The sequence below is a fragment of the Zonotrichia albicollis genome, chromosome 1 (assembly GCF_047830755.1).
Source record: "Zonotrichia albicollis isolate bZonAlb1 chromosome 1, bZonAlb1.hap1, whole genome shotgun sequence".
Classification (NCBI taxonomy): Eukaryota; Metazoa; Chordata; class Aves; order Passeriformes; family Passerellidae; genus Zonotrichia; species Zonotrichia albicollis.
The window spans coordinates 104,369,796-104,383,017 of NC_133819.1; the positions used below are offsets into that span (position 1 = coordinate 104,369,796).

The 13,222-nt window shown below is 38.1% G+C and overlaps 1 protein-coding gene across 1 annotated transcript in view; it reads left to right on the forward strand.

Moving 5' to 3' along the window:
- The window catches only part of LAMA1 (laminin subunit alpha 1), a 100,815-nt gene that overhangs the window by 22,931 nt on the left and 64,662 nt on the right, over positions 1–13,222 (forward strand). The window contains exons 4-6 of the mRNA XM_014266843.3: positions 5,022–5,264; positions 10,120–10,299; positions 13,080–13,169. Coding sequence (XP_014122318.2) covers positions 5,022–5,264; positions 10,120–10,299; positions 13,080–13,169 — 513 coding nt within the window. The remainder of the gene's footprint in view (positions 1–5,021; positions 5,265–10,119; positions 10,300–13,079; positions 13,170–13,222) is intronic.

Below are 13,222 nucleotides of genomic sequence, written 5' to 3' on the forward strand. Positions count from 1 at the left end.
AATCCAAGCAGTTGGGTTGGTAAGTGCTGAAACATACCCTTGGCTGGCAAATATGGAGAAGATTGCCATAGCCGGTGAACACTGACTCCACACCAGTTTTCCTAGGTGAACCTCTATGACTGTTCATCTCTTGGCTTCAAGTTGAAGGGAATAGAGGATGTTCTTTTAGCTAATATTCTTCCTTGTTCTTAGTGCATTTAGTCTAAAATGAGCTATACTACAGAATAGTTTGATGAGATCTCAGTCAGAAAAGAAGGCTAATAAAATCGGCATTGAAACTGTTTTTATCTTTCTCCTTTGCAGAATCTGTGCTATTTGTAGCTAATATAGCATTTTAGAAGGATAGTGGATGCTTATGTTATGACTTTCTAGCTCATACACATCCTGACAACTAGGTACATTTACTCTAGTGTGCCTTTCAGGCTTTCCATGTGTATGATAGCCTTTCCTTCCCACGCCCTACACCACTGCCTCCTCCTCCCCCTTTCCATTAAATGTATGGCAATGATCCAGAAATGGGGAAAGAGCAGTGTAGCAATGAGGTGTAGGATTGATGTACAAGACACTAAGATGTGGTTTATGACCTTGTGCTTCCTACACTGGTAGTTCTACAGAAACAAAATACACAGCAGTGGCTTTCTATAAAAACAGCATTTTTTTGTCTGAGTTTGACTCCTCTGGGCAGTTGCACTGTGAAATTACAATTCTAATAAATCCTGGCTATGATACATTTTACTGGTGTGATTGAGCCAGCTGTAAAATATTACTCTGTGACACCATTAAACAAAGATGACTTACCTCAGTTTTATTACCATGCTTTGGACTTTTAAAGGTATTTAAATGAACTCTGTATCCTCAGTGTAGCAGAAAAGCAGACATTAGTATATCAAAAAGTTCTTGAATTGCAAAGCAAGACTTGTTCTTCTTGGAAGACCCATAGTATCTTGTTGAGTTGAGAAAACAGCTCCACTTCTGATTAAGTCATAGCTTATGAATATTCTGTGAGTACTGGATTACCACTTGGAGGCTGATGTAGGAGTAATTTGTAGTTTCTGCTATTACAAAGTAAAAAAGAATGTAAATATTATAAAATTATTTTTCTAGAGCTTTCATCTTGAAATCAATGGGCAAGAACAGGTTTCTGTAACAATACATGGTTGCTGATGTCAAAAAAAGGTATTCTGTTGATTGTACAGGACTAATGCTGATCTATTGTATGTGGCAAGCTCTCTTAAAAGACTTATGTGGCCTTGTAAAACTGATGTTTCAAGATTCGGGGTGTTCATCTGTATATTCTTATGATAAAATTCTCAAGTAAAATGAATTTCCCTTCAATTCCAAATTAATGTTTGCACATAATGAATCAAAATCTTGAAGAAAAGATAATTAATGAGACTAGAAGTTCTTCTGGATTTAGTGTATTTTGCACTTTTAATGTCACAGAATCGTCAGAGAAAAATATTGCAAACAATTGCTAGGCTTCACAGTGTCTAAGAAGATGAAGCTGTCTTTTAACTCTTAAAAAGATATTTCTTTAAACAATATAAGCTGATAAACATCCCTTCATCTAGTCTCCTACTCTGAGATTATTTAAGAATGATGCATTTGGTGTTACTGGATCAGCATTCAGGGAAAGAAAGTTTTTAGAAAGTCTAATTAAAACAGAAATTTCTTGTTTTGTTAGCATTGCAGCTATGAAAAGGGTTTTTTAGCAGAAGTTTATTTGGTTGATCTAAAAAAATCGGGATTTAAATGCCTTTAAAATGGCACTTTTCCTATATGGCTTGGGAGCTACTAACTTGCTCTGACTTGCCCTTTTTACCCTTGTAGTTCAATAAGGCAATTAGTTCTGAGAAAGTTATACAGTCAAATTAAAGTATACAAATCATTAGCTCTTGCTCAGGTTTATCACGTGGCTGGTTGGCGGGCGCTGAACGAACAGGGAAAGTGATAAGAAAGTGCCATTGATGTTCAAACTTGAAGAACTTATGAAACTCAAATTCTTTTTAAAAGTGCTCAAGGGAAAATCAGTTTTCATTATATGGACTTCTTGACCTATTATGGGTTGCAGAGTCTGTGGGATAGGAGGTCTATTACAGATATTCCTTTAGACATCATCTATGAACACTGTGGACACCTTGGTCCTTTTCTCCAGCTTCATTCCCTTGCTGGGAAACATAATCCCTGAGAATACAGGTTGTCCTGGTAAGCTGTCTTGTGACTTCTCAAGTCTGAGAACATTTAAACAAAATCCTTTATTTATTTATTTAAGCTATATTATTTTCAGGGGCTGACAAATTTTCCTGATGTTGTTGTTATTCATTATCCTGTCAATTTGCCTGTGAAGTAAAATGGGATACCTGTGAGCTATGCGTATAAATGGAAGAGTTGAGAGGAGATTCAGTTTGTTGAACTGTGCATTGAATTTGTGCACAGTTACTGTGAAAATGTTAATATTTAACTGTCTTTTCCCTCCACTCCCCCCTCACCAAGGAACTTGATATTTTAAATAAGTTTAACTTGCATAATCTTGTGAATACCTTCTACTGCAGCAGTTAGTTTGTGATGAAGGATAGCTCATTGTTACTGGTTGGAACTGGATTTAAAACTAGCCACATCAGCTGCAGACTATAATGGGTCTTGAAAAATCTCAAAGTAATCAAAAGTAGATCATTTGTTGTTCAGCCAACTGTGTAATAAGTAGGGAAGCAGTTTAGTTGATGACAGCAAGCAGAGTGGGGGGAAAAAAAAAAATAAAGGACATATGAGAATTTTTGAGGGAGATTTTTTACCAGGGTATTTGTAAAAGGTTTGGGTTCCAGTCTTGCATCTTTTATGCATTTGAAAAAGATTACTGACTTCAAAGGAACTTGGAAGTGCATAGCTGTTTCCATGCCCAGTTGATAAAACTTTTCTAGTTTTAATAGTTTTGTTATGTTCTCATCTGTGATGGAGGAAATACCCATACAAGCAACTCCTGTCACATACAAGTGTCTTCAGGTTTTGGGTACTGAAATGATGATACACCAGATTCTGCTTGGTCATAACTGAGTGCAAAGCTCAATACCACTAACTGAATCAATGAAATCCAGATTGTGTGTAGGGGGAATATAGTTGTTTGGTTTGAAGTCTGCCCAAATGGTGTACTTTGTTCCTTTAAAACCATGTGTTTTGGCTTTTATTTTTCAGCTGAAGATTGTTGGCATGATGTAGGTTTTATTTAAAAGGCATTCCTCTCTTCATGGAAACGGAATTATAATTCTTGATATTCATTTAACTTTGATCAAATTTTAAGGTTAGGTGAAACAACAAAGGATTCACAGACCACAGAGAAATTTTATTTCTAAGACTGACTAAAGAGTGAGCTGGCTTCTCCTTTTGCCTGCATCTGCTTGCATTGCTGAAGGGTCACAGTAAAATCCCCATTTTCTGTAAATTTTCGTATTTATTGCAACAACTAGAAATGTTCTATTTGTATCTGACTGATTTTAACAGGGTAAAACTGGAGTGCCTGTAAAGAAAGTCAGACCAAATGAACATTGTAGTTTAAGTTGTCTGATTTAAAAAACAGTAAGATTGTTTTACTCTTTAAAAGTTATTGTATGTAGTAAATCAATGGAGGATAAATATCACCAATTTTTTTCCTTCTCATGTGTCCAAGATCTCCTAATCAAAGCTTTGTTCATTTCAATAATGTTTTGTTTCAAAAGTCGTTTCCTGAATTGCATACTCAACACAGTTGCTATTTATTTTTGTGAGTTTATTTCCCCATTTGGCAAAATCAAAACCTGCTTTCATGTGGCAAGTATTGCTCTTGCCCTGGCTTTAATCTGTATTACAAAAAAAAAAAAGACCTAAAAATTTAAATTGATAATGTATGAAAGGACTGATTGCAGCCAGATTGGAGATCAACACAGTATTAATACTGCAAATGCAGGCAGGAATTATGATGATAATAGCAGCTGACCAGGCAGCCTGCTCAAGTGGATGCATATTTCTCTGAGATGGCTGAATAATACAGAGTTTTTCTTTCATCTAAACCTGGCTTCTTACTCCAGTGTATATGAAACATTGAACTCCTCTATAGAAGTCTTATGAGTTGTCCAATGCAGCCTTTTTGAGTGAGGTGATGTAGCAGGTACTGGCTAAGGGAGAACGTGGTGGCTCTGCAGTACATGCTCTTCAGTGTTCATGTCTGGTGCTCTCGTGAGATGGGGGCCAGTGCAGGTTGTCTGGCTGCATGACAAGATAATTTAAAAGGTGATATGAACTTAATTACTGCCCTGCCTTATCACAGAAGTGGTGAACAGTCCTGTTGTGTGTATGGGAATTTCACTTTGGGTTGTCAGAAGAATATAGTCAAGATAGCTGCATGGTTCACATACATCTCCATGTTACTTAAGAATATTAGCTCTTTTATCATGGTTATTTTTGTCATGTTCAGCTTATTTGTCTCTGTGTATTTTTAGCAGTGACTGTAAGTAGTCTTCTGCTGAAATAACTTCAACAAAGGGTGAAATTGTAATGCAAAGAGGTTTTCAACATAGGGTATAAAATGTTTTTCAGAAATGTTCTTACAGAGAAGATTACATTCCCTACTACATTGTAAACCAAAGAGCTTTTTGGTCTATATCTATAAAAAACCTCACAAAAACAACCAACCAAGCACAAAAAAACAAACAAGAAAACCCAACCAAACCCTACTTTTTTGAAGCTCTCAGTGGTTCAGAAAAGCTAAACATTTCCCACAGATTATTATACCAAACTAATCCTGAAATGTGCAGTATAGATATAGATTTTAGCTATTACATCAGCACGAACGGATGCCCTGGACACAATTAGATGGACCTGTAGTCAAACATTTGTGCAAAAAATTTATCCAGTTACTTTACCAAATTTTACCCTCTGCCCAGGCAAGCTGTATACTGCTTTGAAAATTAAAATTTATTACCCAGTTGTCTTCTGGTGGTGTTTTACAGTACAATGAAGTGTTAAAATTTTCTTCTTGCATTTTTTTTCAGGTCTTTCAAGTTGCATATGTCATCATCAAAGCCGCTAATGCTCCACGACCTGGAAACTGGATTTTGGAACGCTCCATAGATGGCACGGAGTTCAGGCCATGGCAGTACTATGCAATTAGTGATACCGAATGTTTAACTCGTTACAACATCACACCAAGAATTGGGCCCCCAACTTACAAGAGGGATGATGAAGTGATCTGCACCTCCTATTATTCCAGACTAGTTCCCCTGGAACATGGAGAGGTATCTTTGTGTTTGTAGCTTCAGTTTGTGATTAAGGACATGGAGTGATAGCAATCTGAAAACATTTGAACTGCAGTTACAGAATATATCACCCTCAGCACTACCAGGTCATCTGTTATTCTTTTAAATAGCATTATCTTTCCATCATGTAGTATAGCAAACTTCTAAATCTTGGGATGAAATGTGTCTTTGGTTCTATGTGTTCCCATTACTAAACTCTTTGTTCTCTCTTTCCATATAATTTGATGGTAGCAATTAGCTGTGAATTATTAGTTCCTTTATCCCGAAAAACTATAACAGAGGCTCTGTGTTCTGCCAGTTTTTTCATTTAATAGAGAAAACTCCTGTGTTAGGAACACCTGGTTGTGTGAGATAAAGCAGCTAACACTGTTGAAATGCTTAGCACAGCTGGAACTCCTAAACAAGCCTTGGCATTGTTTCAAGGATGCAGCATAATTAAAAGGGCTACGAGTTGTGCAGTCTTGCTGTTGATTGTTCTTTCTTTTAGTAAACTCTATTCACAGTACTTGTGTAATTTATTATGAAGAGACTGCCACACAATGAAATGATACATTAAAACCAGTGGTTATTCCATCGTGAATGCTATAATGTGTGACTGTGATAATAAGTGTGGTGTTATCCCGTGGAGGGTGCTAGTAACTCCTAGCTTCATAGAAATCAATATGTTTTCATTTCTTGGTTAAAAAAAGGATTGGACTGTGTGTAGACATTCACATAAAATTAAAACTTAACAGCAAGAAAAACCCAGTGAAATTCAGTAAAATCACACTTACTTTAATTCAGTGTTTATTACAATGTTGTGAGCATGTGATCAATATAAAATCAAAATAAAACTGACAGATCAGATGAAACAAAGAAAGCTAAACCTGTTTCTCCATACAATTAACCAGAAAACCCTTACTGACTGTATAGGAGGTTGACTGTATAGGAACAGTGCTGCTTGTAACGTACATTTAGTAGGCCATACAACTGCAGCTCCAGGGATACCGGAAATTCAATTTAATGACTTTTTTTTCCTCATTCTTTTTTTCCTGATGGTACATATAATTAATTGGGCTACACTATTAAAACACTGGGGGTTTTTTCTGAGTGTGGTGATGAAAAAACATAACACAAAAAATTGGAAGAATTAAATTTCTGTCTTCTATGGAGAACCTCAGAATCTTTTAGGTTGGAAAAGACCTATAAGGTCATTGAATCCAACTATTAGTCCTACTAATAAAGACAAAGGTCATTGAGCCCACTGAGTCCTACTATATGAGTTCAGCATTGCCAACTTCACCCCTAAACCATCTTAAAGTGGCACATCTTCATGTCCCTCCAGGTATGGTGACTCCCATCACTTCCCTGGGCAGCCTTCTCCAATGCTTGACAATCTTTTCTATGCAAAAAACTTTCCTAGTTTCCTATCTAAAACTCCCTTGCACAATTTGAGGCTATTTCCTCTTTTATCACTTGATGCCTGAGAGAAGAGGCCGACCCCCATTTGGCTCCAGCCTCCTGTCAGGTTACGGAGTGATAAGGTCACCCCTAGGCCACCTTTTCTCCAGGCTGAACACCCCCAGCTCCCTCAGCTGCTCCCCACAGAACTTGTGCTGCAGACTCTTCACCAGCTGCTCTTCTCTGGGCACACTCCAGCCCCTCAATGTCCTTCCTGAACTGAGGGGCCCAGAAGTGAGCACAGGATTTGAGGTGCGGCCTCACCAGTGCTGAGTACAGGGGGACAATCACTGCTCTGCTCCTGCTGGCCACACTGCTGTGACACAGGCCAGGGTGCCATTGGCCTTCCTGACCACCTGGGCACAGCTGGTTCAGGTTCAGCTGCTGCCAACCAGCACACCAGGATCTTTTCTGCTGGGCGGCTTTCCAGTGACTCTGCCCCAGCCTGTAGCACTGCCTGGGGTTGTTGTGACCCAAGGGCAGGACTCAGCACTTGACCTTGTTGAAATTCTTCCAGTTGGCCTCAGCCCAGCAATCCAGCCAGTCCAGATCCCTCTGGGGAGCCTTCCTGCTCTCCAGCAGATAAAGGCACATGCATAAAAGCTGTCATTCACAAAGGACAGGCTGCTCCTTTGTAATTGAATTGTCTATCAGACAGGAACATTGCCTGCACAGAGTATTTCACAATCTACCTTAGTGAATCTTGAAACTCCATGGAAAATATATGTATTTAGAGCTTTGTAATTTGTTCCAGCCAATCTGCTGCACTTAAGAATGGCCCTGCAAACCAGCTGATCTCTCTAAATGCCTGCCTTGTGTCCAGTATTTGCTAGCATCTCAGTTTTCTGCCATCAGCTTGGAATGTCTTGATGTGAAATAACTGTTAGGGTAAAGAGACCACATATCCAAATATGGATGCCATTAATAATATCCTTTTTTTTGCCAAATGTGGCATTTTGCCAGTTTGGCTGCTAGATTTTTCTCAGGTTTGAAGAGATATAGCTGCTTGACTGTAAGTTCTGTTGTTTGCCTGATTTATACTGCTTGAAGATCTGCTTTTGGTGATTTACACAGTCAGTTTATGACTCATCATGAATTGTAAGGCTTCAGCTGTAGTTGTTTGAAAATGGTCTTGAATTATGAACGACAGGTAAACCAAAAATGCATAATATAGAAATATCAGTGTGTATAAGCTTATATAAGCAATATATTAGGCAAATGTGGCAGTGTACAAGGAGAATCATGGTATTTCTTCTTTAGTATCTTAGTCAGTGTCCTTTCTGTTTCTCCCTTTTTCTGCTTGTTAAGATTCCTTTACAGTCTCTGTAAAGATTTAAGTGTATTGTTGCAGAACTTCTATTCATAGAATTTCTAGACAGTAGAATTTCTACTGTTCAAGCTTTAAACTTGAGAGTAAAAAAGTGAGTCATAATTTATATTTCATCACTTGAAGGCACTACTTTTGAGTAATGAGACTATATATTAGGCAGGAAAGACAGTGTAGAATGAAGTGGCATGTGACACGTGGCCAATTGGTTGGGACAGGCATTTCTGGATCTTTAAATATCTGGTGTCTAAGTGATAGAAAGCAAACACAATGTATTAAAAATTCTAGTGCCATGGTTGGGTCCTGCTGTCTTTGCTGAGGAAATCAAAGGATTGCAGCAAGCCCAGCAAATGCTATGTCTGTACTGAAAAGTAAATGAGAGTAGGATGTGGTGCGCCATGCTGAAGTTGTGCTCATCTATAGTTGAGTATATATGTGTAAATTCTTTTCAGTAAAAGGAGGGCAATGATATTTGAATATTTGATCAACGATTTCTGCCTTGTAATTCCCAGCAGAAAATCTGACTTGTGAATGAATACGTCACAACCAATTTGCCTGAAGAGAACACACTGAGATGTGGTGGGCACGCTCAGTCTTCAGTTGCATAAAACATGGGTACAAAGAGGAAAAACATTTTCTGCATGTTTGTGACAGGATCCACAAAGAGTTCTGAAATTGCAACAAGGAAAAACATGGTTTAGAGATTAGGAGCATTTCTAACAATAAAGCTGAAAAGGCCTGGAATACATTGCCTTGGAAGGTTGTAAAGTCAGAACCAACATTGGTCTTTGAAAATGGGTTGGTCAGACATCTAAAAATCTCTAAATCTTGCTTTAGCAAAATAAATGGACTAGAAGAATTCTCTGTATTTCTATGAGAGCTGAATATTATATCAGGTGGTGCAAATTTGCAGGATGAAACCTGGGAAACATTTTGGTTTTCATAACTGTTACTCTGCGGTTGAAAAAATGGATGAGATATCAGAAAAACAGAAATCTTTGAACACACTATTTTAGAATATTAAGAAGGAATGGTGCTAATCAATAAATGTCAAAATTATAATTTTGGGAATGTGGCCTCCATTACAAGTCTGTTTGTATGTGTTTTAAATAATGCAGTTACTCCCTAGGGAGCCCCTATCTCCATTAGATAATTAAGATTTTAAAAAAAAATTAAAAAAAATCTCTAGCATGTAGGAATATTTTCAGGGGAACAATTTGACAGTACTAAACAAAGTTGAAACTATCAATTCAAGAGTAGTTTATGAGACATAGTTACTCCTCAGAAATGAGAATATGTCATACACTCTGAAATGGATCTGACAAGCCCAAAACTTGACCCTTTGTTTGTTATGGACACCAGGTGAACTGTTGAACACTTGTTCATTGTTTGTAGGGTAGGATCTTGTTTTTCTGTTTTTTACACAAAATGGAGCAGGGACTGTGTGTTCATAGGGGACTATATCCTAGTGTGTTCCTAAGTAGCTCTGGAAAGAAGAAAGGGGCTGTTGCTGGAAAAAGCTGTGCAGTTTCATACCAAAAGTCATCTTAGTGGGGCCAACTGGAATTGTACTTCTTGCTGATTGTGCAGCCCTGTCACTGCTAGGTGTAGGAATAATGACCCCAGATTGAGAATGTGGACCAGATTATGCTTTGTAATAAGATCTTTCTATTTGCAAAGAAGAAATCTGTAAGTACAAAATTGAGCTTATGGCCAGAGTTACGTATTCTATTTCAATGAGGGAGAGGAAGGAAGACTGCAGAACCTAGGGACTCACCTTGATACTGCACCTTGGTTTTTCTCCTTATTTTATCTCCACAAAAACCCAGGAGATTTGGGACTATGAAACCACTGATAATGGTGGTTTCAGAACAGTGTGACTCAGGCAGCAGGAATTTTACCTGCAGACAGACAATGGGGAAATAAAAAGAGCTCCAGGTAGTCTAACATGTCACCATCCTGAGTTGTTGGGAAACAAGATAAGTTCTGTGGTTTTGATTCTCAGATTAATGTTTATTGTGGTAAGTGAATCACAGTGTTTGTGACTAAGTCAGCCTTTCTTTCCAGATTCACACCTCACTGATCAATGGTAGGCCTAGTGCTGATGACCCTTCACAGAAGCTGTTGGAATTTACTTCTGCACGATACATTCGCCTGCGACTGCAGCGTATTAGAACTCTGAATGCTGACCTCATGACTCTCAGCCATAATGATCCTAAGGAGCTAGACCCCATTGTTACCAGAAGGGTAAGCTGATTATTCATAAATGGTATTCAGGATAGCTTGATGGGAGAGTCTATTCTGACCTATTTGAGAAGGAGAAATACTTCATCCATGTCATTCAGAGTGGCATTAGTAGATTTTAAATAATTCTTATCTTGCCTTTGACACCATTAACAACAATATCTTGTCACAAACAGCTTTTAGGAAAAGCTTTTCAAGATAGTTTTTGTTTTAATTTATTTGTTTGTGTGAATGATTTCTGCTAGAAGCAGTGTTTATAATGCTTTATTGTCAAAATACAAAATGTGGTTTGGCTGATGGAGATGCCCTTTGAGGTTGCTCTTGACACCACTGCAGTACTTTTAGTGGTGTATCATGGATTTCAGGACTCAGTGCTGTGGTTCATAAACATACTTATTTGAAAACATTGCTATTGTGAATTTTCATGTCTTATAAGAGTTTTCTTCATTTTTTAAGGCTGTTATAATAAATTGTTTTAGATTTTGCATACATAAATGAATGTAAAATGTTTGTATAGAATTCTGAGAGCATTAACTGATTTCCAGGTTTGCTACTGAGACTGTGGAAACTGAGCCCCAGGCACTTGGGCTGACTTCTTCAGGTTCTCACATAAATTGGAAGTCTCAACAGTTTTTCAGATGGAAAAGGATTTCTGTTTTGTATATTGCCATTTTGACCATCTTAATTTGCCCACGATTCATAGGTTAACACTTCAGAGGGTTCAAGTTTTCCTGTGAAAGTAGTTCCTGATGAGGACAGAACATAAAAAGTGTTTCCTCCTTCCCTTCCTTTGTAGGTCCTTCTCCTGAAAAAACATTTGCAGGCAACTCTTCCTTGTGCAGCAACAGGATTCTTGCAGTTAGTGATTTCTCTGATACAGGCAATCCTTGTGCTGCTTGGGTAGCTGAGCACAGAAGGGAGGAAGGAACTTGGATTTGTTCAGGGATTAGTGGGTGCTTTCAAGGTGTCCTTTCAACTGCAGCATTGTAAAGTGTAAAATCTGGATGGTTTGCATTTTCTGTCAATGCTAGCATGGAGACTGCAGGAGCAGAGTACTGGACAGCTGCTCCAGCTGTGCCTTACTTGTCAATAGGGAATTGCACAGCCTGAGAGGTGAGATGTTCCCACAGACCAGGCTGGTTGTTATTTAGATCTATTGATAGTATTGGCATATCAGGACATACACCCCAGAAAGAAAAGTTTGACATGGAGGAATACAAACATACAGCTGGGAAACAAGAATTTGGAGGCCAAGCACTGCCACTGGTTTTGTAACATACACAGTTGTGCAATCCAGGGCTTAGTACTTCTCCACCTAGCACTGCTTAGTCCAGTTTTACATGAAGAACTGCACATATTGGCCAGGTTTCCCAAATCCTGATGTTTCACCTTGAGTCTCACTTTGTTGTGCAACCAGCTGCAACAAAGATAACCACTTCCAGCTTTTTGGATGCTGTTTTTATTGGCTCTGAAGATTTTGCTATAGTTGTTGATACCAATTATGTTTAGTTTCCTGTACGTAGTATTGAAAAATGGCCAATCCAGATTCTGAGCCTTCAACAGCACCTTTATTTCTGTGTTCTTTTTATTTATTTCTGTCTGTAGCATTTGATTATTACTGGTTGCTCATTCAACTCCAAGCTGCACACAGCTGCTGTGAGCCATACACTGGCAGAAAATAAGACAAAGGACATGTAGTAGGGAATGCAGTGAGAAATTAAATTCTGCTTTTGTCCTCTTCCTTTCTCAGCCTGAACCTCCTTCTTTGTAGTTTAGGACTTACTGTTCATGGTAAGTCCCTGAATGATTTTTGTAGTTCAAGCCGATAACATTAAAAATCCTCCCAAAACAGTGAACATAAGAAATTTAAGACCATAAAAAAATAAGTATGAAATCAAAGAAGATAGTTTGCTCCAACTCCAAGAGTCTTCAAAGAAATAACAGTCCAGGAGTCAGCATGTTTGACCACCCAGGGCTACCTCTCTTCCTGAACCAGCTGACATTAGGGGTGCTAGGTCTGAGAGCATTGAACTCTTCCCTTAGAAGTATCCTCAAAAAGAGTTTCTTTTTCATTCCTCTGTAGTACAAAATTCCCAGGATACAAACAGGCCAACCATGTTGATACTGCAGCTGTAACTGAACCCAGATGGTCATTTCCTGCCTCCTCTTTGCCTTGAAAATTAAATCCTTTCCTTATGTATGTTGTTTCTGCTCACCACCTGGCAATATTAATGGAGAGTGTTCTGCTGTATCTGCAATTTTTAAGCTTAGAGTTTGGATAGAATATTTCACTGGCTACACAGTAGTTGCAAAGAGCTGGTCTGGAAATGAGTGTGCAAAGTGGTTTTGTGGGCGGGATAGTTCCCATTTTAAGGAAGCATTCTCTTAGTCCCCAGACAGACTCTAAAATACAGCAATTTTTTATGCTTTATGGCTTCTTGTAAAATGGAAAATTAAGGGTTTTTTTGTTTTTTTTTTTTTTTTTTTGCAAGTACATTTCAGTTGAGATCACATTTGGTGGTCTTTCTCAAAGCTGAGGAATTTTACATACATACTTAAAAGTTAAAAGTCAGTTCATTTTTCATACCAATAGGGAAAAACATGGGAAAAATAAAACCCACAAAAATGGAAGGTTTCCCCAAATGGCAAATAGTTTCAAGTATTTCTTTTATTTACACAGAGCAGTTGGATGCTGGCATTTCATTTTGCAGAGTAGGGCAGGGAAATGTAAATAGATGTAAATGTCTTTTATTCATACCTTTCTCACCTTTGTTTTTTTGTAGTACTACTATTCAATAAAGGACATCTCTGTTGGTGGCATGTGTATTTGTTATGGCCATGCTCGAAGCTGCCCTTTGGATGAAATCACGAAGGTATTCTTTAATCTCATTATTTTTGCAAAACAACTTTTCCAATTAAAATAACA